The sequence below is a fragment of the Ricinus communis genome, chromosome 5, assembly GCF_019578655.1.
Source record: "Ricinus communis isolate WT05 ecotype wild-type chromosome 5, ASM1957865v1, whole genome shotgun sequence".
In the NCBI taxonomy this organism is placed as follows: Eukaryota; Viridiplantae; Streptophyta; class Magnoliopsida; order Malpighiales; family Euphorbiaceae; genus Ricinus; species Ricinus communis.
Genome location: NC_063260.1, coordinates 12,462,549 through 12,486,690, shown reverse-complemented (window position 1 = coordinate 12,486,690; position 24,142 = coordinate 12,462,549). Strand labels below are relative to the sequence as shown.

General features: G+C 29.6%; 3 protein-coding genes across 11 annotated transcripts; 2 read left to right on the top strand and 1 right to left on the bottom strand.

Annotated features, from left to right (window-relative positions):
- Positions 1–6,949: 6,949 nt before the first annotated feature.
- LOC8279533 (adenylate isopentenyltransferase 5, chloroplastic) lies at positions 6,950–10,292 on the top strand. The gene is made up of 2 exons (XM_048373563.1): positions 6,950–7,068; positions 8,986–10,292. Exons 1-2 carry the CDS (start codon positions 6,950–6,952, stop codon positions 9,839–9,841), a joined length of 975 nt encoding a protein of 324 aa, XP_048229520.1. The 3' UTR covers positions 9,842–10,292.
- Positions 10,293–13,806: 3,514 nt separating this feature from the next.
- LOC8279535 (UPF0496 protein At4g34320) lies at positions 13,807–17,713 on the top strand. Of its 2 annotated transcripts, none has more exons than XM_025157311.2 (2): positions 13,807–13,915; positions 16,247–17,713. In XM_025157311.2, exon 2 carries the CDS (start codon positions 16,385–16,387, stop codon positions 17,525–17,527), a length of 1,143 nt encoding a protein of 380 aa, XP_025013079.2. In that variant the 5' UTR covers positions 13,807–13,915; positions 16,247–16,384; the 3' UTR covers positions 17,528–17,713. The 2 variants fall into 2 exon arrangements, with proteins under 2 accessions (XP_025013079.2, XP_002519094.2); XM_002519048.4 differs by lacking the exon at positions 13,807–13,915 and adding an exon at positions 15,508–16,137.
- Positions 17,714–18,080: 367 nt separating this feature from the next.
- LOC8279536 (probable 1-acyl-sn-glycerol-3-phosphate acyltransferase 5) lies at positions 18,081–23,186 on the bottom strand. Of its 8 annotated transcripts, none has more exons than XM_015719131.3 (5): positions 22,789–23,185; positions 20,502–21,279; positions 20,218–20,348; positions 19,424–19,714; positions 18,081–18,668 (listed from the first exon to the last, which is right to left on the bottom strand). In XM_015719131.3, exons 2-5 carry the CDS (start codon positions 21,071–21,073, stop codon positions 18,631–18,633), a joined length of 1,032 nt encoding a protein of 343 aa, XP_015574617.1. In that variant the 5' UTR covers positions 21,074–21,279; positions 22,789–23,185; the 3' UTR covers positions 18,081–18,630.
- Positions 23,187–24,142: the final 956 nt, after the last annotated feature.

The window sequence follows — 24,142 nt, the reverse complement described above, 5'->3', positions numbered from 1 at the left end:
AAAAAATAAAATTACCAACTTAAAGAAAGTAGCATGAAAATATGAATTAGAATTGCAATCATATTCTTGAACAACATGTTTTACAATTCAGTTACTTGTAAATATAATAATTCATTCAATGTTCAAATATAAACTATTAAAATATATGTTACTGCTAGCATAAAAATATTTTACAGATGGCAATCATTAAAATAAAATATTTTTCGTAGTTACAGCTAACAATTTACCCAGCAAAAATAAAAGTAAAAAAGTAAAAAAAAAAAAATACCCAAGACTGAGTAATGACAGCACAGTTATGAGAAAAGAGCGCTAAAGAGGAAGACATCTACGCAAGCCAATTCTTGCTTCTGCCTTTCTGCGAGCCAATTATGTGTGGTGCTAAAGAGGAAGATGTCTAGGGAGCCAATTTCTTCCTTCTTCCTTTTGATTTTCTGTCCAGAAATTTGCCTCAGGGATTTTATCTTTCTGAATTGAAAATTAAGAGGTGCGGCAGTGTGTTCTAAATAGGAAGACGTCTACGTGAGCTAATTTCTTCCTTTTTCCTTTTGATTTTCTGTCCATAAATTTGCCTTGGGGATTTTGTATTTCTAAATTGCAAAATGGGAGGTGCGGCAGTGTGTTCTAAAGAGGAAGACGGTGTGTTCAAATTGTTAGATGTAGCCTTGTAGTATATGGTAAGAAAAGATGTTAGAGTTAAGTTAGTAGATAGTAAATTATAAATTTAGTATTAGAGTAATGTATATTAGTATCAGTATACTATATGATATATTAATATATAATTTATATTTTTTTATAAAGTATAAAGTATATTATAATATTATAGTTACTTTTAATATGTAGTATTTTTTTCTTATTTCGATAATAATTGTTTGAATTATATAAAATGATAAATATAAAATAATTTTTTATAGAGTATAAAGTATTTTATAATATTATAATTATTTTTAATAGGTATTATTTATATAATATAAATAATTATTAATAAATATATGTAAAAAATTTGGTTCTACAGTTTGGTCCGGATTAGTACAAGACAGATCGGTTCTGGTACGGTTTTGGTACGGTTTTTACTAAAGAACCAGTACCATACCGTAATAGTAAAAAAATTCGGATCAGTTCAATTCGGTTATAAAAAATTTCAATTATTTCGGTTCTGGTATTTTTCGGTACGGTTATTCGGTTCGGGCGGGAATCACCGAGATCCATGATCAGCCTTACAAGTAGTAGCTGATAACTGATAAATTAAGCTGTTTGATAAAATTTTATTAGTAATATTATTAGTATGTTAAATGATCATTTAATGTATATCATTAAATATGTTTTATTTTATTTTATTATATTATATTTAATGATACAAATTGATGAAAATAACTTATAATAATTAAAAAAATATCTTAGTTAATTTTTTTAGCTCCATTGTATGTATATATTATTAAAAATATTTATAAAATTTATTTTAAAAATTTAAATTTAAATTCTATTAATAAAATTTTATAATTTTAAATACCATAATTATAAATATTATTATTATTTAACTACTAAAAATATTTTTAGAATAATTATTATTTTTTATAAAATATAAAAGTTTAATTATATGATATCAACTTAAAGTAAATTATTATTAATAAGTTTTAATAACAATATTAGTGTTTAAGTAAAAAAAATTAAATCAGATATCAGTTGATAAGAAAAAAAATTTAAAATAGAACTAATACAATCAACAACTGATTGAATTTGAAACTAAATTAACTATCAGTTGTTGTTTCTTAAATCTTTTCTAAACGTTTAATGTAGTTATTCAATGAAAAACAACTATCAATTACATTAAATTTTTGAATTAAATACCCTTTTAATAAGAATGTGTCAAAATTGGTGTATAATTATTACATTACAAAAATTATGTATTATGTATGTAGTAGTATTATATAGAAAAGAAAAGTTTTATATAAAAACAGTATGAGCTGATTTTCAAAAGATAACCTTCTATTATTATCCAAAAGAAAAAGAAAATAACCTTCTATTTAAAAGAAATAAAATTAGAAAAAGAAACAAAAACAAAAGGGTTTTTATATTTTTCCATGATACAAAATTATTTTCCAATATTGGATAAAACTTTTAATATTTTCTCAAAGAATTTAACTTCAATTTTCATAGATTATAATATAAGTAAAACCACAATATTTTCTTGTCAAGAAAATCAAAATCATTTTTCACTTATATCCGTACCATGTGAAATCGGCAAGTAATAAATTTATATAATTTTATATTTTCTCTCAACCCATAATAATTTTTCTTATTATCTAAACACAATAAGCCAGTATTTATGAGTTGCATAATTTTAAATAGTTTTCTTTTTAAAAATTATTCATCATTATAGTTATAGTTTCATTAAAATTGATATTTAAGAAGACTCAATTTCTTTTTTTAAAGATTATTTATCATGCACAAGTATGAGGAGATCAATAAGTATAGTGCAATTGATATCTTTCTAATGATTTCTCAATATTTATGTTATTATAAGTTAATATAATGCACCCCCTCACATTGGTTAATTCAGTTTATTATAAGGAAACCAGTATTAACCAATAATGATTAGAATATCTAGGGTAAATTGCACTAATGGTCTCTCAAGTTTATTCTATGTATTACAATAGTTTTTAAACTCTAATTTGTATCACTAAACCTCTTAAATTTTAATTAGGGTATCACTAAATTCTTTTCCGTTAGTCTTCGTTTAAAAAACAGTTTGACAGTCCATTTAGTTATTTACATATGTCACATCAGTATTATAAAACCAATACTATTTAAATATCTATCATTCATTTTGAAATTAAGAAAATTAAATTAGATTAAACAAATTAAATCAAATAACAAAATTTGAAAATATTAAAATAAGATATAACACAACTAATTTCTCTTTTATTTTTCCTTTCACTTTCTCTCAATCCAAACAAACAAAATCTTTTTCTTTCACTTTCTCACAATCCAAATACCTAAATATAAACAAAAAAACAAATAAAAAAATAACAGTAAAAAGAAAAGCTTCATCTTTAGCCTCACAATCCAAACGAAAAAGAAATTTAAATTTTATCAAATCAATCAAATTGAAACCTAAAGTCTCAAATATACAACTGAAAGTTAATTTTTTTTCAACAATTTCTCATTAACCAAATACCAAAATAACAATCCAATCGAGAATTATTAATTTAAAAAAATAAAGAAAAGCTTGAAAAAGCATGCAAACAAAATAAATCCAATAGCCTCACAAACATATCCTAACACAGACCAACAACTAAATCAAACTTAATAATTGAGAGAGATCGTGAAGATATTAATGTAGTAAAGAAATCAAACGTAATGATATTAGATGCATTAACTCGTACTGTGTTATCCATACAAATATCAACGCCGTTGTGAGCCACTATGAAGAGCATTTCAAATACCACCTTGTATCATCTTGGGCCGCCGTGAAGAGCATTTCGAGGACCGGATCGCAGTAATGCTATTGTGAGCCATCGTGAAGAGCATTTCGAAGACAGATCGCCATTCCAAATAGGTTTGTTCTTCTCCCTTTGCTTCGATTTCCATAGACTCGAACCAAACTTGCTCCTCACTAGCTTGGTGTTTGTTCTCCCACCTTCGTCGTCGCTTATGGTGTTGCTTTCTGCAGCCTTCATCGTCGCCTTTAGCTTTTCCAGCCTTCGTCGTCGTTGTCGCCCCTTGACAGTCCAATCCTACTGTAACATAACTTGAATGCTACGAATCAAAGCTTATAATGGAGGTTCTAGTGGTGATGGTGCAGGTGGAGGAGGAAGAGCCGCAATGAAGGTCTGAGACCAATATCCCCATAAAACCCTTGTTTGTTTTCTAGAAAGTTTGATTATGTTTTCTCAGGAAAATTTGTTGCTATCCCTCTTAGCAAAATTTTTTTATGGTGGAAATTAATTCTTTTTATTTTTTAGAAAATAATAAAAAAAAAAGATATGTGTCATTATTTTATTAGTTTAGTGTGGTGTTGATGTATCGTGTTTTAGTGACATATCATTTTTTAAAATAAAAAATAACCAGATGAACTGTCATATCAGATTGTTATCCGTCTTTTAAATAGAGATTGCACAAATGAATTAAGTGATATTTCAATTAAAATTTAAGGAATTTTATAATACAAATTAAAATTTAGAAACTATTATAATACATAAAATAAATTTAAGAGACTGTCGATGTAATTTATACAAATATCTATAATGCATACATTCTTTTAGATAGAGTATCCTAACATAATCGGAAATCTATGCATATTTGGATAACCACATTTATTGAAATCCCTAAAAAGTATAGGGGTTTTTCTTAATTTAGGATTTCTGAGGAACATATTTCTCATTATAGGGTGAAATTTAGTTCATTTGGATATATTGACAAAACTATCAATTTTGTACTCTTTTCTGAAAGTTAGTACAAAACATATCATATACATTAGGACTAGCCAGGAAAAAATAATTTTAATTATGAATTTAGAGCTAATTTTTATTGTTTATTTGTGGATGAGTATTATACAATGAATTTGGATAGCATCAAAATTTATATATGAAAATAAATATTAATTTTCATTTTATTATTTAAAGTTTTTATCGGTTAAATAGTCAAATTGGTATTGGATTTTTTTTTAAAAAAAAACCCTGACATTTCTTTATTTTTACTTGACTCTTATATATAAACTAGTACTTTGCTCATGTTATTAGATAATTATTTTATTTATTTTATATTTAGAAATTTTATTTTAAATTTGTATATAATTTAATTTATAATTATAATAGTATAAAATAAATTTTATTTTTATTTTTGTTAATCTTTTATAAAAGTCATGAAATATATTTTTGTGACATTTTTGTATTTTACATGTTAAGGTAAATAAACATGAGAAGTATATATACTTATCAATTTTATTTCTTTTATCTATTTCATTGCACTAATAAATTTTCAGTTAATCTAAATAATAGTTATTTTTAATAAATAAGATAGTTAATATTTTTGCTATTTTTTTAAATTTTTTTTTGATATCACATATATAGATTGAAATTATTTATTTATTTATTATATTGGATTAATAAGTTGTTCAACATATCACAAATTTCTTTAACTATTTTTATCATCCAAATTTAAAATTTATACTCTTTTACTATTTTATTAATTTTTATTTGTAAATATATATATATATATATATATATATATATATATATACTTTATAGAAAAATAATAAAATTTATTATTAATTTGTAGTAGCTATAATAATTATTGTACTATATAATAATCTTGTATTCAAATAAATCATAAATACCATATTCATTATTAGCATTTAAGACCATATTTAATTCTTTTATAAAAATCTATAGTTAATATTTTTGTGAATATGTCGTGTGTCATTTTCTTATTGAAAAATAATATAACATGACTTTATAGAATTTTGCCACGTGGAGTTTCATGAAAAAATTCAATATTTTATTTATTTATATATATATATATATATTAGCAGATTAGATTAAACTTTTATGGTAATATTTGTTTTGACTGATTATTGGTGCATGCGCATGAGTTTATTTTTTTTATAATTTTCTTTTATCATTATCATTAACATTATTTTGTTTCTAAATGCTAGCAGGGTGTAATGCAGAAACCTGCCTTATAAAACTGTACCATGAATGGCAAGATGTTGTAAAGGCAGTATTAATATTTCTGGGTATACACATGTTATCCTATCAAACCAGGCAGCTAGAGAGCTCTCTCTCTCTATATTCATCTCTCTCAAGTGCCATTGGCTTTTTTATTTTCTCTGAGACTCCAAATTAAACCAGGTTCCTTTTCATACTCCACTCCTCCCTTCTCTTTTCGTTGCCTTTTCAATTATCTGTGTGCGTTTCTTAAACCCTGGACCAAATATCTTTTGTTGTTTTTTTCAAATATTTCTATGTTGCAGGAATACTTTACCATTATTGTTATAATATCTCTGTCACAATATGTCGTCCCTTTCATTGAACAAAGGTATATAATTAATATTAGAATTAAGAGGCAGCATCACTCGTTATCCATGTATAAACTCATTGAGGATCATATATAGATTTATGAGTGGGGAGAACTGTTTATTTTGCATTCTATCACTCTATTCAATTCAGCTAAATCATTTTACATAGATTTTTAAGTTAGTAAAAGTTTCACTTATAAAGTGGTTTTCGTTCTCAGTTTATTCAATGTTGCATTTAATCTTCAAAAAGGTTGTTTACTTTAGTGGGTTAAGATGTTAAAACATAAAAATAAAGATAATTAATTTAATTATTATGTGTAACAAAAATAAATTTTCAAATATGGGTTTTCTAATATTTATTTCTTAAATAATATATATTTATGTCTCAACCATTATGTTCAACATACATCGTACTCACACCTAATAATAGATGGTTAATAAAAAATAAAATTTGCCGAACTTTTTCATTTCAAGTTATTCTAAATTTATAATTTTGAATAAATTAATATATTAAATAAATAAATAAATAAAAATATTTTTCAAACAGTTATACCATACTGACATTTAATAATAAAATTGATCATTTTAAAAATAAACAATAAATTTCGATATATGTTCGTAATATTCTATTCCATTTTAAGACAAATAGTTAAATACAAACTAATAATTAAGAAATCTCTTTTTGCTTTTTGATCAAATCAAGGCCAGATGTTTGAATTTTGGCACGATGAGACATTATTTAGATTGTGTTATGACCTCAATTGTGCTTTACTGTACAACTTTTTGCTTGTACTTTTCTAAGTAGCCTATAATCCCAGACATTGAATTGCATATCCATATTAAATATATGTTACTGTTTAGGCATTGACACCAGGCTGAGGTAGCAGCAGCAGCAGCAGTTGTTGTTCCCTGCAAAGTCAATTCTTTCAAGCCATGGAATTTGCTGTTTCGTCAATGACTGCCTCAAGGTTGCCAATGTCTTCTCCTCTTCTTGCAAGAATGAGGAAGTGGAGTATAATCAGGTCTTCTATTCAATCAACATATTCCACTCTGTAAGTATTTTATATACCTGCCTAAAAAACTTCTGCTAACCACTCTTATTTGCATAAATAATATAATATAACTAATTAATTATTACTATTATTATCAGTGATATTATCAATTATTATTATTGGTCTTTTTTTTTTTCTCTATTTAGTGGGTCGGAAAGGGGTTCAGGTGTTGAGCTAAACAAAGACAGGTATATTTATTCATATCAATTATTTATTTTATGATAACCATGATTAGATTAAAAGATTGTTAAGCCTTCATATTTATTTTCTTAATGAACTCATCTTGATAGGCCATCTTTTTTAGAATTTTCATTAAATATAAAATCTGCCGCCTTAAATATATTTTTATATTTTATATTATAGAAGCTTTTCTAAATTATTATCTATATATGTCAAATTGTTTTGTTATAAAATGACTTTTATACAAATTTTAATAGATCAGTAAAAATTTATTTATATGTCTAATATTTGAAGAGTCAAATTTTATTTTTTATTTAATTGTAATAAATATATTACAAACTTTTACACTCTTTCTAAATTGATAAATTTTCTATTCTATTTTTCTGTTGTTAAAAGTTAAAAAAAAATAAAGAAATTGAAATTATTAATACTTATAAAAAATAAAATATAAAGAGTGAATTGGATTTAAATAGATAGTTTTCATTTTTTATTTAAATATTTATTATAATACCTTTAATTACATAAATTTAAAAACAAGAAACACTATTAGAAGTGGATATAGTTAAGGCCAGAGACAAAATTGTTAAGGCCAATGATTTTATATTACGAATTGAGCACCTAAACTTTTAAAATATTAGTTTGCATTTTAAAATTTTAATATGTCATTTCCTTTTATATATTGTCAATTTTTTTTTCTTAAAAAGAGTTCATTAAGCAAAATAAATGATATTTTAATTACTAAAGAAAGTCTTGGAACTAACTTGAGTTCTTTTACTTAATTTATTAAACACTTAGAATCATAAAAATATATATATATATATATATATTTGGATAAAATACCTAATACATTTATAATCATTTAAATGAATGTAAATATATTTGGTATTTATCTAAACCAAATAAATACTTAAATACTTTTTTTTATTAAATTAAGTAAGAGATAATATACGGGTTATCCTCTATTATTAAATCAAAGTATTTTATCCAAAAAAAGTTTAATGATTTAAAAAGTAAGCATGTAGTATTTTTTAATTAGTTTAAGATAATAATACATAATATATCATAAGAAATGATAACAAACCAAAAATTAAAAGAAAAATATTTTAAAATTTAAGTATTGTAATCGTAATACGAAATAAGTGGCCTTAACCACACCCTTAAAAGTGATCTAAAAATCATTAGCCATTTCGATATATAATTAAAAGTTAAAATTTCGAGCTCTTTATATTACGGCGTACAATCCCTTTTAAATCCTTTATCAAGTAGAAAAAGATAACACTGTGCATTAGGGATGCATGTTTTTATCTTACTATTCGTCAGTGATCACCTTCATCTCCATCGTTAATTCGTATTCATAGTTATAAGTAAACCTTTTTATCTGTATTTGGGTGTACGATTATTGTATAGTCACCATAAAGTATAAGATTTTATGCATTAAAGATAGCAAATCTTTTTTATGTCACGGTTGTTCACCTTCATCTCAAGCATAAGTTCATATTCATAATTATAATAGTTGATATTGCCTAAGTAAACTCGATCAATTTCTTTTTATAGTCAGGAATTCTCAGCTGGTGGGAGTATGCATCAATAGTCATCATTAGAGAATAAAGAATTTTCCCTTCTTTGCAGTTTGCGCCCTTTACAAAGCATATAGAATCTCCTACATTGTTTATTTTATGTTATTAACTTACAAACGCAATATAATTATATATGGCATCTTACTGTGATTGTTTCCAGTGCTGCAATCATCACAAACACAACTGGGAGAGTTGAAAATCAAGTTAACAAGAAAAAGACAGTATTCATATTAGGAGCAACAGCCACAGGAAAATCAAAACTCTCAGTCGACTTAGCATCTCATTTCGACGCTGAAATTATCAATTCTGATAAAATTCAGGTTTATAAAGGTCTCGACATTGTCACCAACAAGATCCCTGAAGATAATCGCAAGGGTATCCCTCATCATTTGCTAGGATTTATGGATCCTGAAGCAGATTTTACTGCACAAGACTTCTGCAACCATGTATGCAAAGCCATGACTCACATTACAGAATACAATGGGCGCGTCCCGATCATCGTTGGCGGGTCGAACAACTTCATCAGGGCACTTGTAGAGGACCCACATTCAAGCTTCAAAGCAAATTATGACAGTTGCTTTTTATGGATGGATGTTGCATTGCCTGTTTTGTACAAGCATGTAGGGAAAAGGGTTGATCAAATGGTGAAAGCTGGTCTTGTAGATGAAGTCCGAGAAACGGCCGTCTCTGGTTCGGATTATACTCGCGGAGTTTGGCGAGCTATTGGGCTTCCTGAAATGCATGAGTTCTATTATGCAGAGAAAACCATGTCTGATGAAAATACCAAGAAAATGTTACTCGATGCTGCCATTGACAGGATCAAAGAAAATACATGTAGGTTAGTGGATGCACAGTTAGGTAAGATCGATAGGATGATACATGAATTAGGCTGGAAAATACACAGGATTGATGCTACTTGTGTTGTAGAGAAGAGTGAAGACGAGGCAGTTGAGGCATGGAATAAGGTGGTGCTCAAACCAAGCATCGAGATTGTTAGGGGTTTTCTTGAAGGATAGGTAATTAATAGGTTAGCTTTTGCTAATACTACCTTCATAGTTTATTAATAGCTGCATGTATACCTGCTGGAAAGAGCAACTGGATCCCATTTTTTTTTGCTCTTTCTTCTTTCTACCAATGGCAGTTTGGTTTAGAATAAGATCACAGAAGTAGAACTTGTGTCTACTCTTTTCTTTCTTTCTTTTTTTGTGGCCAGAAACTTTATGTCTACTTCGATCTTGTGTCTGTCTCTCCAAAAAAAGAAGGCGCCCATATGAAAGGTATCCATGTTCTTTGTTTCTTGTTGCTTTTTCCGGAGTTCAAATACTAACATATATAGCATTATGAAAGACACTTATAACTCAAGTATTTGCTTGTTTCCTTATTTTCATTTGAATAGATTTGCAAGTGATCTAACAGTTTGCCTTGTCATTTTAATCCCTTTCTTTCATTATCATTTGAATACTATTCTTTCCTGCTTATTCTCACGTACACTAATTATATATACACATTTCAGTAATAAAATATCTAAAATATTTGTTATCTACTTACATTCATTAGTTTAAACAATTAAGTAAATATATCGATGGTAATTATAGTCTTATGTGGCCCAATATTTGATGTGACCTGGACTTAGAATTTGCGGAAATGACTACTTGGGCTTAGATCTCATTGTTCGTAAGGGGAACATTCAGCTCAACAAAGCACGAACCTCTCATAAGTCATAACTGGTGATTATCAGATAGCTTCACAGCACTTGAAGAAAAACAAGAAAATCTTCTCTCACAATTTTATTTTTTTAAGAAAAATACTACTGTGGTAATTTTACTGCTAGATGGGCCAGTTCTTTCCTCTTAAAAATATATGTAAATCAACAAATGAGTTGGAGTATTCAAGCAATCACTTCCTATTCTTCAATTTATTTCAAAAACTCTCCTATCGACTAGAGGAATTTTCCTTAAATCAGACTCAGTACCTTCTAACATATGGTTGTTCTGTGGCGACAGTTTGAAGATCTTCTTCTCTTTCAAAAGCTCTAAATGAGGAACACAAAAGAAATGAAATAATTAATAAAGGTTGAATAAATTATATAAGATCCATTTACTATTATTATGCGCCCAACCTCAGACGCGACAACTTCATTCAACAGCAGTTATACTAGGAATTTCCCAAGGCAAACAACAAATTCACAAGAAAACACACACACACTCCAACTTCCATACAACATAAATGAGTAAAATAAAATTATACTTTAAATAAAGAACCAAATCCAAGACAACAAACAAGCACGAAACAAGTTAAAGAGGAAAAGTAAAAAACACAAAACAAATTACATTGCAATAACTCATGGATTTTTATCGTTTAGCAATGGAAAGACTCTCCAACAAGTTTGCACTTGACAGGAAGCTGCATGGCAAGGTTAGGGTCAATCTTGTAGGAAGATAACAGCCAAGGGTAATTATTCTTGTAAAAACATAGGCATTGCAGGTCAGCTTTGGACAGAGCTGCACAACATGCATCCGATGGGGCAGCAGGGTTTTGGCCTGTCACTGATGGTCGACATGCTTCGATACCTTCATTGGTCAGGCGGCACGGGTTCTCCCCATTGACCACAATAGCTAATACTAAGACTAGCACAAGCGCAACAATGGCAATCTTCATTCTGTATGCCTCTTTTACTATGTTTAGATCTCAAACACTTGCCCTTCTGCTCGTTTGCATAAGGGGTTTATATAGAAAATGAAGTAATAGGATTGGTGGTTTTGAGGAGACACAACAGGTTAAACTAATTAATTAATGTTTGTTTTAATCTTAATATTTTTAAATCTCTGCTAATCTTAGAATTACGTTTAATTAATTTTCTTCTTTCAAATAGTTGACTAATTTAACTCTCAATCTGATTTAAAAAATTATGTTTTCTAATGAAATGAATGCACAAAAATGAGTAGGTAAGGTCTAGCAATCTCCAGCGAGGAGCAGCAGATTGGCATAAAACTATGGGCCATTTGGGGTCACGGGTAGACATTGGTATCTGGTGGTGTTAAAGTTTAATTGGATTGTAGTGGAATGTTATCCATTACCACTGAGTGTGTTTAGTTTAAGGCATTCTTGTGAAGGGCATGCGAGGATATAGTGATACGTTTTGTTTTGTTTTGTTTTTTCTTTTTAATCTTTTTGACCCACATGTACAAATATGAGTTCCTGCAACTTATTTGGATCCGCTATTTATACAGATTGAACCCTCTCATGCTTATTTTAGATATGACAATGTCATTTTTACTCTTTTAAGTTTTAATCGACAATCAATTAAGTTTACTGAAAATAAAATCTAAATTTCAATGTAATAGGTAATTATTTATTAGACAATAATATTTAAACTATTGAATGTATTGTTCTTGGTAGTTAAGTCATCCGATGGTGTTTTTTTTGGTGTGTTTTTCCATTTCTATAGCTTCAATCCAAATCCCAATTGGAATAGTGACGTCACCATTATATGCTTACAAGAAAATGGTAGTCAATATCTCTAATTTATACATATAGATTGATGAACTGTCAATGCCTCTGAGTTGAAGCAACGTAACCGCCCCAAATTTGCATAAGGGGCATATATTATTATTATTATTATTAGGGCAAGCAGTATCCATGTATAAAAACTTGCTGCTGCTGCTGCTGCTGCATACGCAGTGTACGTAAACCCTAATGAACAACATATAATTGAGGTTTTTGTATCTCCATTGCAACTTGATGTAAACTAGCGCACAGTTGATCACACCCTTAACTCTCTCTCCACAATACATAACCTTCCAAATCAATTAATCTCTCTTTCGCGTATACTGCTTGTTCATATTTTATATATTATATTAACAAAAGCAATCATTTTATTTTTTTTAAATAAAAAAAAACAGATATTATATTATAAAATATTAATGCAGTATATATACATATATATATATATATATATAGTAACCACTTATTTAATTAAAACATAAATTAATTATTGATTCATTAATTTTAAACTTATATGATATGGTGTGTTTTGAGTATATTAATTAAATAATAAACTGTTTCATATTTTCAATATTAGACTTAATAAGTCAACACTTCTACTAAGTTTTTCATTAAATATTGTACTTATTATCCAGTAAAATAAATCACAATTTAAATGATTAGATATAACTTAATTGGTATAAAAATTATATTTAATATTATATAAGATCTCAAGTCAGTCATAATTAATTGGTAAAAGTTAAAAATTGACTTACTAGTCATTACTTGTAATTGTGTTAATTACTGGTTTAGGCAGCTAAAAATTGATGATTAGTTATGCTTAGATAAAATAAAACAATGTCGAGAAAAGCAAAAGAAGAGAAAAAAGGAGCGTCACGAAGCACGTGACTGAAAGAACCGGTGGTGCCGCAGCATGAAATTATTTTCAAAAAACTCATAAAGGCGGCAACCAATAACATCTCTACGCGTGAAGCGTCCTTGCTGCGCTGTAACCTGAAATTTGCCTGCCTTCTTGCTCGGCTTTTGTTAAGACTTGTAATTCTCTTTTTTAATAATACCCCTGGATTTCTGCCTATTTTACGCTATAAGCCATTACTATCCGCTAGATTTATTTTTGAAATGACATTCTTCTCCTTGTGTTGCTTTTATATTAATAATTTTTAAATAAACAAATTATTATTATTAACCCCAATTTACAGTGTTGAGAATTCTATCAAAATATGTAAATTCTCATGTATTTTTTTATTTTTTTTATTTACAACTATAAAAGTGGAATTCATTCTGAATTATATATGAAGATTTGCGAGTATAATAATTGAAAAACTGAACTATTCAAAATTTAAACTAACAATTAATAACAAATAACAACCAACCTTGTAATGCACATTTAAGTAATTCCATTCAGTCCTAAAACTGAGCAATGTGTTTTATGATTTTGCAAGTCTTGGCGCACAAGTCAGCATTTGATGGAGAGTATAAATAGTTAGTGTGGTGGAACTTCCAACCAAGCATTTAACTGATTATTATATCGTATGCTCCCAGGCTCCAGTTCTGAAACAGCACCTGCTTTCGAGAACAAGCAGCAGGTATTTGTTTCCCCATTTCTCATTCTATTCTCTTACTAAATTGCTCAACCAAACATCGATATACTTATAGTGCATTTTCTGTGTTCTTAATTTGTGGGATTTTCTTAAAAAATTTAGTAGAAAGAGTTAGAATTGTTCTGGCGATATAATTACATGAGATTAATCTCCAACTGTAGCACCTGGTAATTTTTAATGTCGAAATTAAGTAGAATTAAAGTTTTAGTGCTTAAATTTTGGCAAAGAAGAAAAAGATAAAGAAAAGAGTTTTTATATTGTATATATGAATCGTATGTTGTTGGCATATTTTTAAACAGCCAAAACGAAACTTTAGGCAAATTTCAATGAAAAGTGTTTTGAGTAGGAAAAATTTACCTGAAATCCTTGCAAAAGGGACTATTTAAAGCCTTAAAACATTGAATAGATTATTACAGAGATTAGGGCTGCATTTTCTTTCTTTGCTTTTCTTGTCCACTTTTTATTATATAAAACCAATTACTTGATCATTATCATGAAGAATTTACATAATCTTAATTTAAAACTTCACAAGTCATTAGATTTTTGTTGTCCAACTTTAGTATTTTTAATTCTAAGTCGGTAGATAAATTATTCTTTCCAAATTTGTGAGGGTTTTTTTTTTTTTTAACAGAGAAATTTTTCAACGAGCAGACTGTGGGAGTTTGAGCTTAAATATTTTAACAATATTATTAAAAAATAATCTATTTTATGAGCGAACTCTCATTTTTCAATTAAAAATAACCATAATTTCAAAAATGAATTAAAATAGCAAGTATCCCATAATAGTTAATTTGAACTAATAATGTTTAAATATATGAAGTCTCATATATAGGAAAATACTATGATATCATTTTCTTCAAATCACAGGATATAAAATGATACTTGCCAATAGATAAAGCACGTGATTTTAATAGATAAGATCAAAATAATGCAGGTAATGTATATACATCCATTTCCAAACAATTTGTTCATTTGTTTTTCTTTTTAAGCATTTATCCTTTCTAAGGGTATTCCAGTAATTCACGCAAAAAGCACTAGCCGTTGCAAATCTGCAATAATCTCTCTTTTCTTTTTGTCAGTTAACTTCCTTTTCCTATTATTATTATTATTTTTATATTATTCTTTTCCTATACATCATTTTAAACTTTTTACTATCTTTTAAAAAAAAATTAATGCGAGATAATAATGTTATATGATATTATTAATATATTAGATTTTCAAAAGTTTTTAACATTTCTATATATGTATTTTGACATCACTAGTTCTAATGAATTTCAAATTCTATTCATTTTATCAATTTTGTAATAATTGAATTAAAACATTTTATGAATAATATAAACGATAAGTACTAGAAATAGTTTATATTTTAATATATTTAATTTTATATTTTATATCAAACATTAATATATAATTTTTAATTATTTAAAATGAATAAATATATATTTTTAAATTTAATTTATATGGAAATATAATTTAAATAGATAAGAAATTTTCATCAAATTAATGGAGTATTTTTGTTTCTTCAACATATAATAATCTAAATAGGCATGTGTAGCTAATTAAACACTTGCTTATCTTTTTCGGATGACTGTTGCTTTTTTGCACATTCATTCTTTGTTTCTGGATGGATAATAGGGGAAGGAAAAAAGACATTGCTTCCCGCGTTTCCCATGTCCTAATTTTCATTAATGCAATGCGTGCAAGCTATGCTTAAATCTTTAAGCTTTGGCCTCCACTACTATTCCCACCACCACCGCCACCACCACCACCACCACCACCACCCCACTTCTTGGTCCTTGGCGGTTATAATTATCTTTAAGCTTCTTCATTCTTCGATCACCTCTCATTCTTTTTCTATTCTTTTTTTTTTTTTTTTGCTACCTTATATATGTATAATAAATCAATAACATATCGCATTTATAATATTGCTTTTCCTTCTTTATTAAGAATACATACATGCCTACCACCTTTTTATCATTAATTCTCTTTCTTTTGAGTTATGTCTTACTTTTGACAAAGGTTCAAACAGGTTTAAACTTGTAGTTCTCTCTCTCTCCCCCCCTCTATAAGGGTTCTCATATTTTATTTCTGGCCAGTTTTTAAGCCTTCCAAATTCAGCATTCTTTTTGTGGTCATCTGTGTTGATTCTGTCATCTTTTTTGCCTTTGCATATAGCTTATATTATTTCTTTTTTCCTCTTTGATTTGGTGAGACTTACCTGTGTTCTATTTGTACTTTAGTTCTTCAATGTTTTCTCGGTTATATAGGATCTACTCTTTATATTTTTAATTCATTCATGGTCTTTTCACTTCACAGGAGTTTTCATTATTAATTAAATAAAGTAGCTTCTCTGGTTTTCAAGATTCTACAATCAGGGTGTTTTGTCCATTGAAAGGAAATTCCAAAGGTGGACTGCTGCACGAATTTGGTTTTGTTTAGATCTGAATTCAAGACATGGGGGGTCATGTGAGCAAGAAAACAACTGAAGCATCATCCTCTGCTATTAATATCCACAACAACCTCCAATACATAACTGAATTGAGTTCCTATGAGGCTGCCTGCAAGCTTGATGAGGACTTGCAATCATTTGATACTTCTCTCCAAGTTCGTACCAATCATGTTATAAATACTCTTGCTGTTGGTGTTGAAGTTCGATCACTTTCTTTTGATTCGTTGAAAGAAGTCACTGAATGCTTATTGGAAATGAATCAAGAAGTTGTTAAAGTTATTCTTGAATGCAAGAAAGATATCTGGAAGAATCAGGAATTATTTGAACTTGTTGAGGAATACTTTGAGAATAGCTTGCAAACTCTTGATTTTTGTACTGCATTAGAGAAGTGTTTAAAGCGTGCTCGCGATAGCCAGTTGTTTATCCTTGTCGCGCTTCAACAATTTGAAGAGGAAAATGAAGCTGGAGGGAATAGGTACGTGAAGACTTTGGAAGGGTTGAAGAATTTCAAGTCAGCAGGTGACCCTTTCACTGAGGAATTTTTTCAGATCTTTCAGTCTGTTTATAGGCAACAGATGTTGATGCTTGAGAAGCTGCAACATAGAAAGAATAAACTTGACAAGAAACTCAAGTGCCTTCATGCTTGGAGGAAGGTATCAAGCATAATCTTTGTTGCTACATTCGCTGCAGTATTGATTTGCTCAGTTGTGGCAGCAGCTATGGCTGCCCCTCCTGTGGCAGCTGCTCTTGCTGCTGCAACATCAATCCCATTAGGCTCAATGGGGAAATGGATTGATTCATTGTGGAAGAATTATGAAAATGCACTGAAGGGAGAGAAAGAGTTCATTAGCACAATGCAGGTGGGGACTTATGTTGCCATAAAGGATTTGGACAACATTCGGGTTCTCATCAATCGGTTGGAGATAGACATTGAAGCACTGATGCACAATGCAGAGTTTGCAATAGAGCAGGACGCTGTGAAGGTCGCAATAGTGGAGATAAGAAAAAAGTTGGATGTGTTTATGAAGCATATTGAAGATTTAGGGGCACAAGCTGATACTTGCAGTCGCGACATTCGAAGGGCGAGGACTGTGGTTCTGCAAAGGATCATCAAACACCCCAACAACTCAAGTGTTTCACTCCATTAATATTCTTACTCTGTCTAGGCAGCAACACAAGTTTTTAGTTTCCATTTTGAAAATTGTTTATTATTTCATTATTGTAATTATTGATTGCTAGTATTACAGAATTGTATCAAATGGTTGGTTTCTTGCTACCAATAGTGTGATGAGCAAAATTAAACCATGATCATGATGTCTTTGACAGTTTGTTCATTTCTACTTATGTTTAATCTTTATTTCTCAATAGGATGTGGTGAGTACTAACCACTTAGGTGGCCTTTTCCTCATAATTAGCAGTGGAAAAAGCATTCTTATGTCATACAACATATGATAGTGACCCTAATTAACTCTGATAAACTGGTAAGTATCTGTAGCAAGATAGATTTTTTTTTTTTTGGTTTCTTTTCTTTTCTTTTTTTGGTCTTGGAACATGGACTTATCATCTGAAAATGATGTGAAAGTTGGAATTAGGTCTTCTATGCTACTTTCTTAAATTATTCTGGAAATTCATGGGAAGGTCACCATGGAATTTTTGATCAAAGAACCATATCTTAAGAAGGACCGCTTACAAGAACAAAAAGACACAAACAGGATAGATTTAGAAAACTGATGTTAGCTCTTGCTGGATGGTTCTGCTAAATGGACTTCTAACAATCAGAAGGTATCCTTATCGGGATGTCCAAGTAGTCGATGTAGAAGATTTAGACTTGTGATACAAAAGAAGATTGGGATTTGATAGTTCTAATTTAAGTAAAGGTGGAAAATCAAATCCTGTGCTTTGAATACAAGTAAAAATGCGGCGGTAAGCAAGGATGACTCTTTCGTCACAGGATCAGATATCTCTCTATCATGCTTTGACGACGTGGATGTTTTTAATATTTAACCATGTTAGTTTCAAGTCCTGCCCCAAGCAGCTAAGGTTCCAAGAAAGGGTGGGCAAGCACCATTGTCAAAGAAGTGCGCTGCTTCTCCACAGGCCACTGTGTAGTCTCCTAAAACTCAAGGGGTGCTTCATTAAATTGCAGGCATCTCCTTCTAATTTGCTAAATGGAGCTTTTAGACCCACGGCAAACTAGAGAAACTACAAGGTCGCGGCTAGCACCACCCGCCCTTGTAGCAGGTAGCTCTGGTTATGCATCTATGCAATCTTCCTCTTCTCCTGGAACAGCTACGATAGCTCAAGAAATCAGTACTTTTGTTTTATTTTGTTATAATGAGCAACCAATGTACTGATAAGAACCAAAAAAATGAGCATGGACTACTTTGCAAGGACAAAGAGAAACATTGCACTGGGTATAGTTGAAGGAGATGACTCGATAATGGAAGTGAAAAGAAAACAAGATGGATAGCACCAGAAACTGTAGCATAACCCCACATCTTATACAAACAAATCAGCCCCAATGAGAATGTAACTCCTATGATAGGCCTCCAGCCATGTAATAAGTCATTAGCAAAAACCTTGAAAGCCAGAACTCATATAAATCCACGGACATCAGCTTAGCCTTGACACCAGCTGTATGTGCAAGTGAAATTTCAGGGTACAATAGCCTGAAGATGATTTGGTGGCAACTGGTTAAGATGTTAATTATATTAACTAACAAGTCTTTCAATAATAACACAGACACTTGATAGATGAAATATATGTCATCAGCCACAAACTAAGAAGTGCAATGTTTCTTTCAAAAGGTGTTGGTGTGTTTAGAAGAGTAGAAATATATTTCCAGCAGCCAAAGAAACTAACACTATGTGCTGTGACGAATTCACCAGGAAGCTGCATTAATCAGTTCAATACCTACTGACAGCTCAGAAAACTAAGAAGTGGCATTGGACGAACATCGAAATGGGTTGCAGATGCCAGATAACAACATACTAAAGATACATAAATTTTGAACCAAATTGAAGAGAAGAAAGTGAAATACGTACATATGCTAATCAACAGTATTAGGGCCAAAAAATTTACAAAGCACTTCAGAGTCGAGAGCCCCCCTTCTGTACCTTGATGGGGGAAATGGCCTTGGGAATAAAAATTGGAAAGTAATTGGTCCTTTAGTTGGAACGTATTCATTAACCAAGCTGCAACTTCCTCTTCAGATTTCGGGATTCCATCAAGAGCTATGCGCCTAACATGGATATGCACTTCAGAAGGGTTCACACCAAAAACATTATCCAGCAAAGATGGGCACCGCGGTTTGTAACCAATGGTCACATCATAAACTGCATGAACAAGAATATGTAAGTTGTGAAAAGAAGAATTACATTACTGTAATCTCACAAATTTATGGGTGACAATCTATTCAATCAAAAACATATGAAATAAAAGAATCAATAATCAAGTAGGCTCATCCTTACTCCAACTATTCAGAACCAGCCCCCAACCCCACACCAAAACCTCAGCGAGCTACACAAAAGAATACAACCTTTCCCTGATTCTACTTCCCGTAAACCTCCAAACTCCTACCCCAATAAATTCAACGAGTCAAAAGTTTTCATGCAAGGCTTCAGTGAACAAATTTAAAAATAAGCCGGTGCTGTTTAATCCTTGTTGGTAGATAAAAACAAATAACCAAGGATGTTTTACATTCCATTCCATTTTTGTCTCATGTATCTTGTGAAATTTTCCCTTACTGTTGAACCTTCTAGTAACATACGTGCCTTCCGCAAAAGAACAGTTTTGAACTTCAAAAGAATAAAAGGGCAGCAAAAAGTTAAGAAGTGACCTGCATCCATAGAGCCCCTCAGACATTCCAAGCAGGCATAGAAGCCCTTTGTTTTCGGGAGCAGCACATTATTCAGGATTGGCAAACCATTTTCAGCTGCATATTTTTTACTACGTTCACACTTCTGATCACTAGATCCCAAAAGAAAAGAAAAATAAAAAAACTTGTGCATGCAAGAACTATAATATAGGATATAAACTTAATTATTATATTGAAAAAGATACTCTGGAAAATTCATATAATCAGGAAACTCTTAATTTTGACAAAAAAGAAGAAGAAATTACGTGAAATCAGTTCCTTCCGGGAAGAGAGCAAGCCAGAGGGGATCTTTGGGATCCTTAAAACTTGAAAGCACCCGGCGCATGTTTGATCCATCAACCTCCCATTTTCTCTCCACTGGGATGAACTCCAAAATGTGGAAACCCCAACCAAATATAGGTAATTTCATCAAACTGCTCTTAAGGACATACTTTATGAATCCCAAACATCCCTTCCGCCATGCAAGGTCCCACAAGTACATCCAGTCAACCTCTGTTCTGTGGTTTGCAATAAGTAAAACACATTCCTTTGCGGGGACAGTTTCACCGGAAAAAACAACTTTGGTCTTGTTAATCTTTTCAAAAAGAGAAGGCCACAAAGCTAGCCAAGCACCAAAGAAAAAGGATGTTGCTTTCCTGCTATAACGTATACTGAAAAGTCGCATTATAACAGAACTTGCAAAGCCAAAATACACAAGCATCATAAATGCTGATACAAGTAACATCAATAAACACATGATACCCCTTATCATCCTTAGCGGGGTCAAAGCACGACCCCCTGTTCCATCCGGAGAAAATACAGCCCCTCGAACTTCCATATGCCGATCAACCAGACTATACCCTCAGTATTGCACTGTCTTATCTACTCAGAATCTCACTTAATAAGATTGTTAATCTCCCCTTGGACTTAACGTGCCAAACCTCCCAATTAGAGGAAGGATGCTACAGCATGAACTGTAATCTTTTCTTTATGTCTGATCTCATCAAGAAACACTTCGCAGTGATTCACAGGGAAAAAGAGGTCCTGTAAGGAGATTGAATACTGATTAACATGGCAAAATATATTCATCTAAGGAAGGTATCCATGGAAAAGAACATAACACAACCCGGGCAAAAAATAATTCAGGAACAGCTTCCGTGCTCCAATTCAACTTTAAACAGATTCAATAGATGAGCATGGTATTCTAGAAAAGTCTGGTTATAGGTTTACAAATAAATGTATTCAGTAGCATTAAACAAAAGAGAGAACCTTTCATAGCATCTGGAAGCCTAAAATGCAAGAATCGAATTCAAGTGAATTCTATTTAGTTAGTAACTTGTGCTTGGAAAGTTTATAGTTTTCTAGAACTCGATTCTTTCAACTTAAGAAAACAAAGCTTTTAGGAAGAAATGAAATCATGCTAACATTATATTTGGTTGAAATCCATTGAGGATTTCATTTCATTTGCAAATAAATTCCTATATTTGGTAATATTAAATATTAACTATAGAATTCACTTCAAATAAAATGAATATTGTATTTAAGATAAATTACAATACGAGAAAATCCATAGAGAGAGAAGACATGAGAGAAAAATGAGAGAGAATATAAAAAAAATAGTAAAGTTGACAAGTTTTTTTGTCTCATGAAATATATCGACTTATCAATGTGAAATTCATTTGAAAAATCTGCCTATTTTGCCAGAAATTAGTTTAGTAATGACCAATTTCATAAATTTAATTAATTAGAATTTTAAATGAACTTTCATTTCAACCAAACACATGCATTTTGGATTTGCAAATGAATTTCATAAAATTTTATGGAATTCAGTTAAATTTAACACAATGTAAATTTTTGACACGGTTTGAGAATTGAACTAAACTGAACACCTGAAATTTGAAAATGATTTATTCCAAACAAGGCCTTGGTAAAAAGCCAAAACCATTTCAAATAAATTGTGGAATACCGATAAATCAAGCATTCACTGTCAACCAAATTTAGAAAGTAGCTAGTACAAATGAGCTAACAGAGACCATTCGTCCCTAACAACAAATAGATAAACAGGGGAATAACTGTTTCGCATGTTTAAATTAAGTTAGTTTGTAGAAGATTGTTTAATCTCAAGTTCAAACATATAATGCAATATATATTAATAGCAATCAATAATCCAAATCCAACATACCATCGAATCAATAAAATAAAATATCTTATGCATAGATCTGAACCACATTGCCATTATAAAATAATCCAAGGGTATAAATGTAAAATACCGAAGGACAATTTTTTTTATTTTTATTTTTTTGCTAAGAAATCAAAGTGTAACTAAAAATTAGTAGCAAAACCTTAGCTTAAAAAAAAATACTTTGATCTCTGAATAAACAAAAGTTAGTAGCTTTAACCTGAATTTGAATGATCCCAAGATTTTAGAATACAGACAGAGAGATTTACAGTTTCCTTTTTTTTTTTTCTTAATTTTCTCAGGAAACAAACAAACTGATAGATTAGCTATAGTTATAAGGTAGTCGATAAAGATAAAAATGAGAAGGTTATTACCTTTAGGAGATAAATTAACGGTAAAAAAAAACGGTGCCGGAGATGTTTTGCATTTAAAGGCAATGCTTTTGTGTTTGTCTGAAAATAGAGTGCAAAGTAGCAGTCTTTGAAATGAGGCTGAGGTTGATGAAGTTGAGAGGTGGTGACGGTGCGGAAACGAGGTTTTTATTGCTCGAATTTCGCCACTGTTTTTTTTTTTTTTTTTATATAATTATTTTTTTAAAGTAAATTTTTTAAAGGAGAATTTTTTAAATTTGGGGAAAAATAATAGACTGAGGTCTCACCTTTTTCAAGCTGAGTTTAGAGGATAAATGATTTTTTTAAATTCAGATTTGTGAAAATCATCAATAGCTAGAGAGGGACTATATGCCTATCTGAAATTGTTATTACCTGTCAAAATATATTTATAAATTAATTATTTTACTTTTGCTATATATATTTCTAATAAAATATTAATTTATTTGTTTCTTTTAAATAATTCTAAATTCAAGATATTCAAAAAGTTCTAGAAAAATGCTATCCAAAAATTAATTATTTTTTAGTCAATAAATTTACTTATTATTTACCTAAAAAATACAAAAGTTGAGATTTATTAGATATCTATATATTATATATAGTATTTATTTAAAATATCAATTACGGTTGGTCTATTTTATAAATAATTATTATTTATTTCACTTCTTGAAAGATAATTATTTTCTTTTATGAACAAATCAATAAACTTGATATCACAAAATAGCAAGTAAAATTCATTATTAAGTTCTTTATTTTAGAAAGCTTCTAAGTTTTTTATTTTATTGAATTTTAATATTTTATTATATATTTTTTACACATATTTAATGAAATCCTTAATTATTCTATTAAATTCTAATATATTTATTTTAGTTTAATTAAGAACTGAATAATTTAAATAAAAATAAAACTAAAGCAACAAAATAAAATGAGATAAATAATCAATTTTGCCTAACTTGCTGGATTAATTTGCTTCTATGGTCAATTTATTAATATTTTAACTTTCTAGCCGGTTAACTCATTTATTTGCCAAAAGTGGCTAATTTGCTCAACCGCATTTTAACATTAAAAGATTGTATAAAATAATAAAAAATACAATTTAATTAAAGTAAACTGAAACAAGTATAAGATTACCGTCTATAGCTATAAGCAAACCATAACATATAGACTAGTTTTAATTTTTATTCTATTTTTGAAAATTATATTTATAAACACCAGTTGAATTATGTTTTTCCCTAAAATAGATTCGCCAAAAAACAGTTTATAAAAAAATAAAATAGTAATATCTTAAATAAAAAAATCCCAAACCTACTTTCCGAATCCTTAGTAATAATTTTAAATA

Bases quoted from the DNA above. Each gene is read 5' to 3' on its own strand.
- LOC8279533 (XM_048373563.1), top strand. From the start codon at position 6,950: ATGGAATTTGCTGTTTCGTCAATGACTGCCTCAAGGTTGCCAATGTCT. The intron at 7,069-8,985 runs GTAAGTATTTTA...GATTGTTTCCAG, and splicing joins CAATCAACATATTCCACTCT to TGCTGCAATCATCACAAACA.
- LOC8279535 (XM_025157311.2), top strand. From the start codon at position 16,385: ATGGGGGGTCATGTGAGCAAGAAAACAACTGAAGCATCATCCTCTGCT.
- LOC8279536 (XM_015719130.2), bottom strand. From the start codon at position 21,073: ATGGAAGTTCGAGGGGCTGTATTTTCTCCGGATGGAACAGGGGGTCGT. The intron at 20,349-20,501 runs GTAATTTCTTCT...TTTGGGATCTAG, and splicing joins CCGGAAGGAACTGATTTCAC to TGATCAGAAGTGTGAACGTA. The intron at 19,715-20,217 runs GTCACTTCTTAA...TTGTTCATGCAG, and splicing joins GAGGGGCTCTATGGATGCAG to TTTATGATGTGACCATTGGT.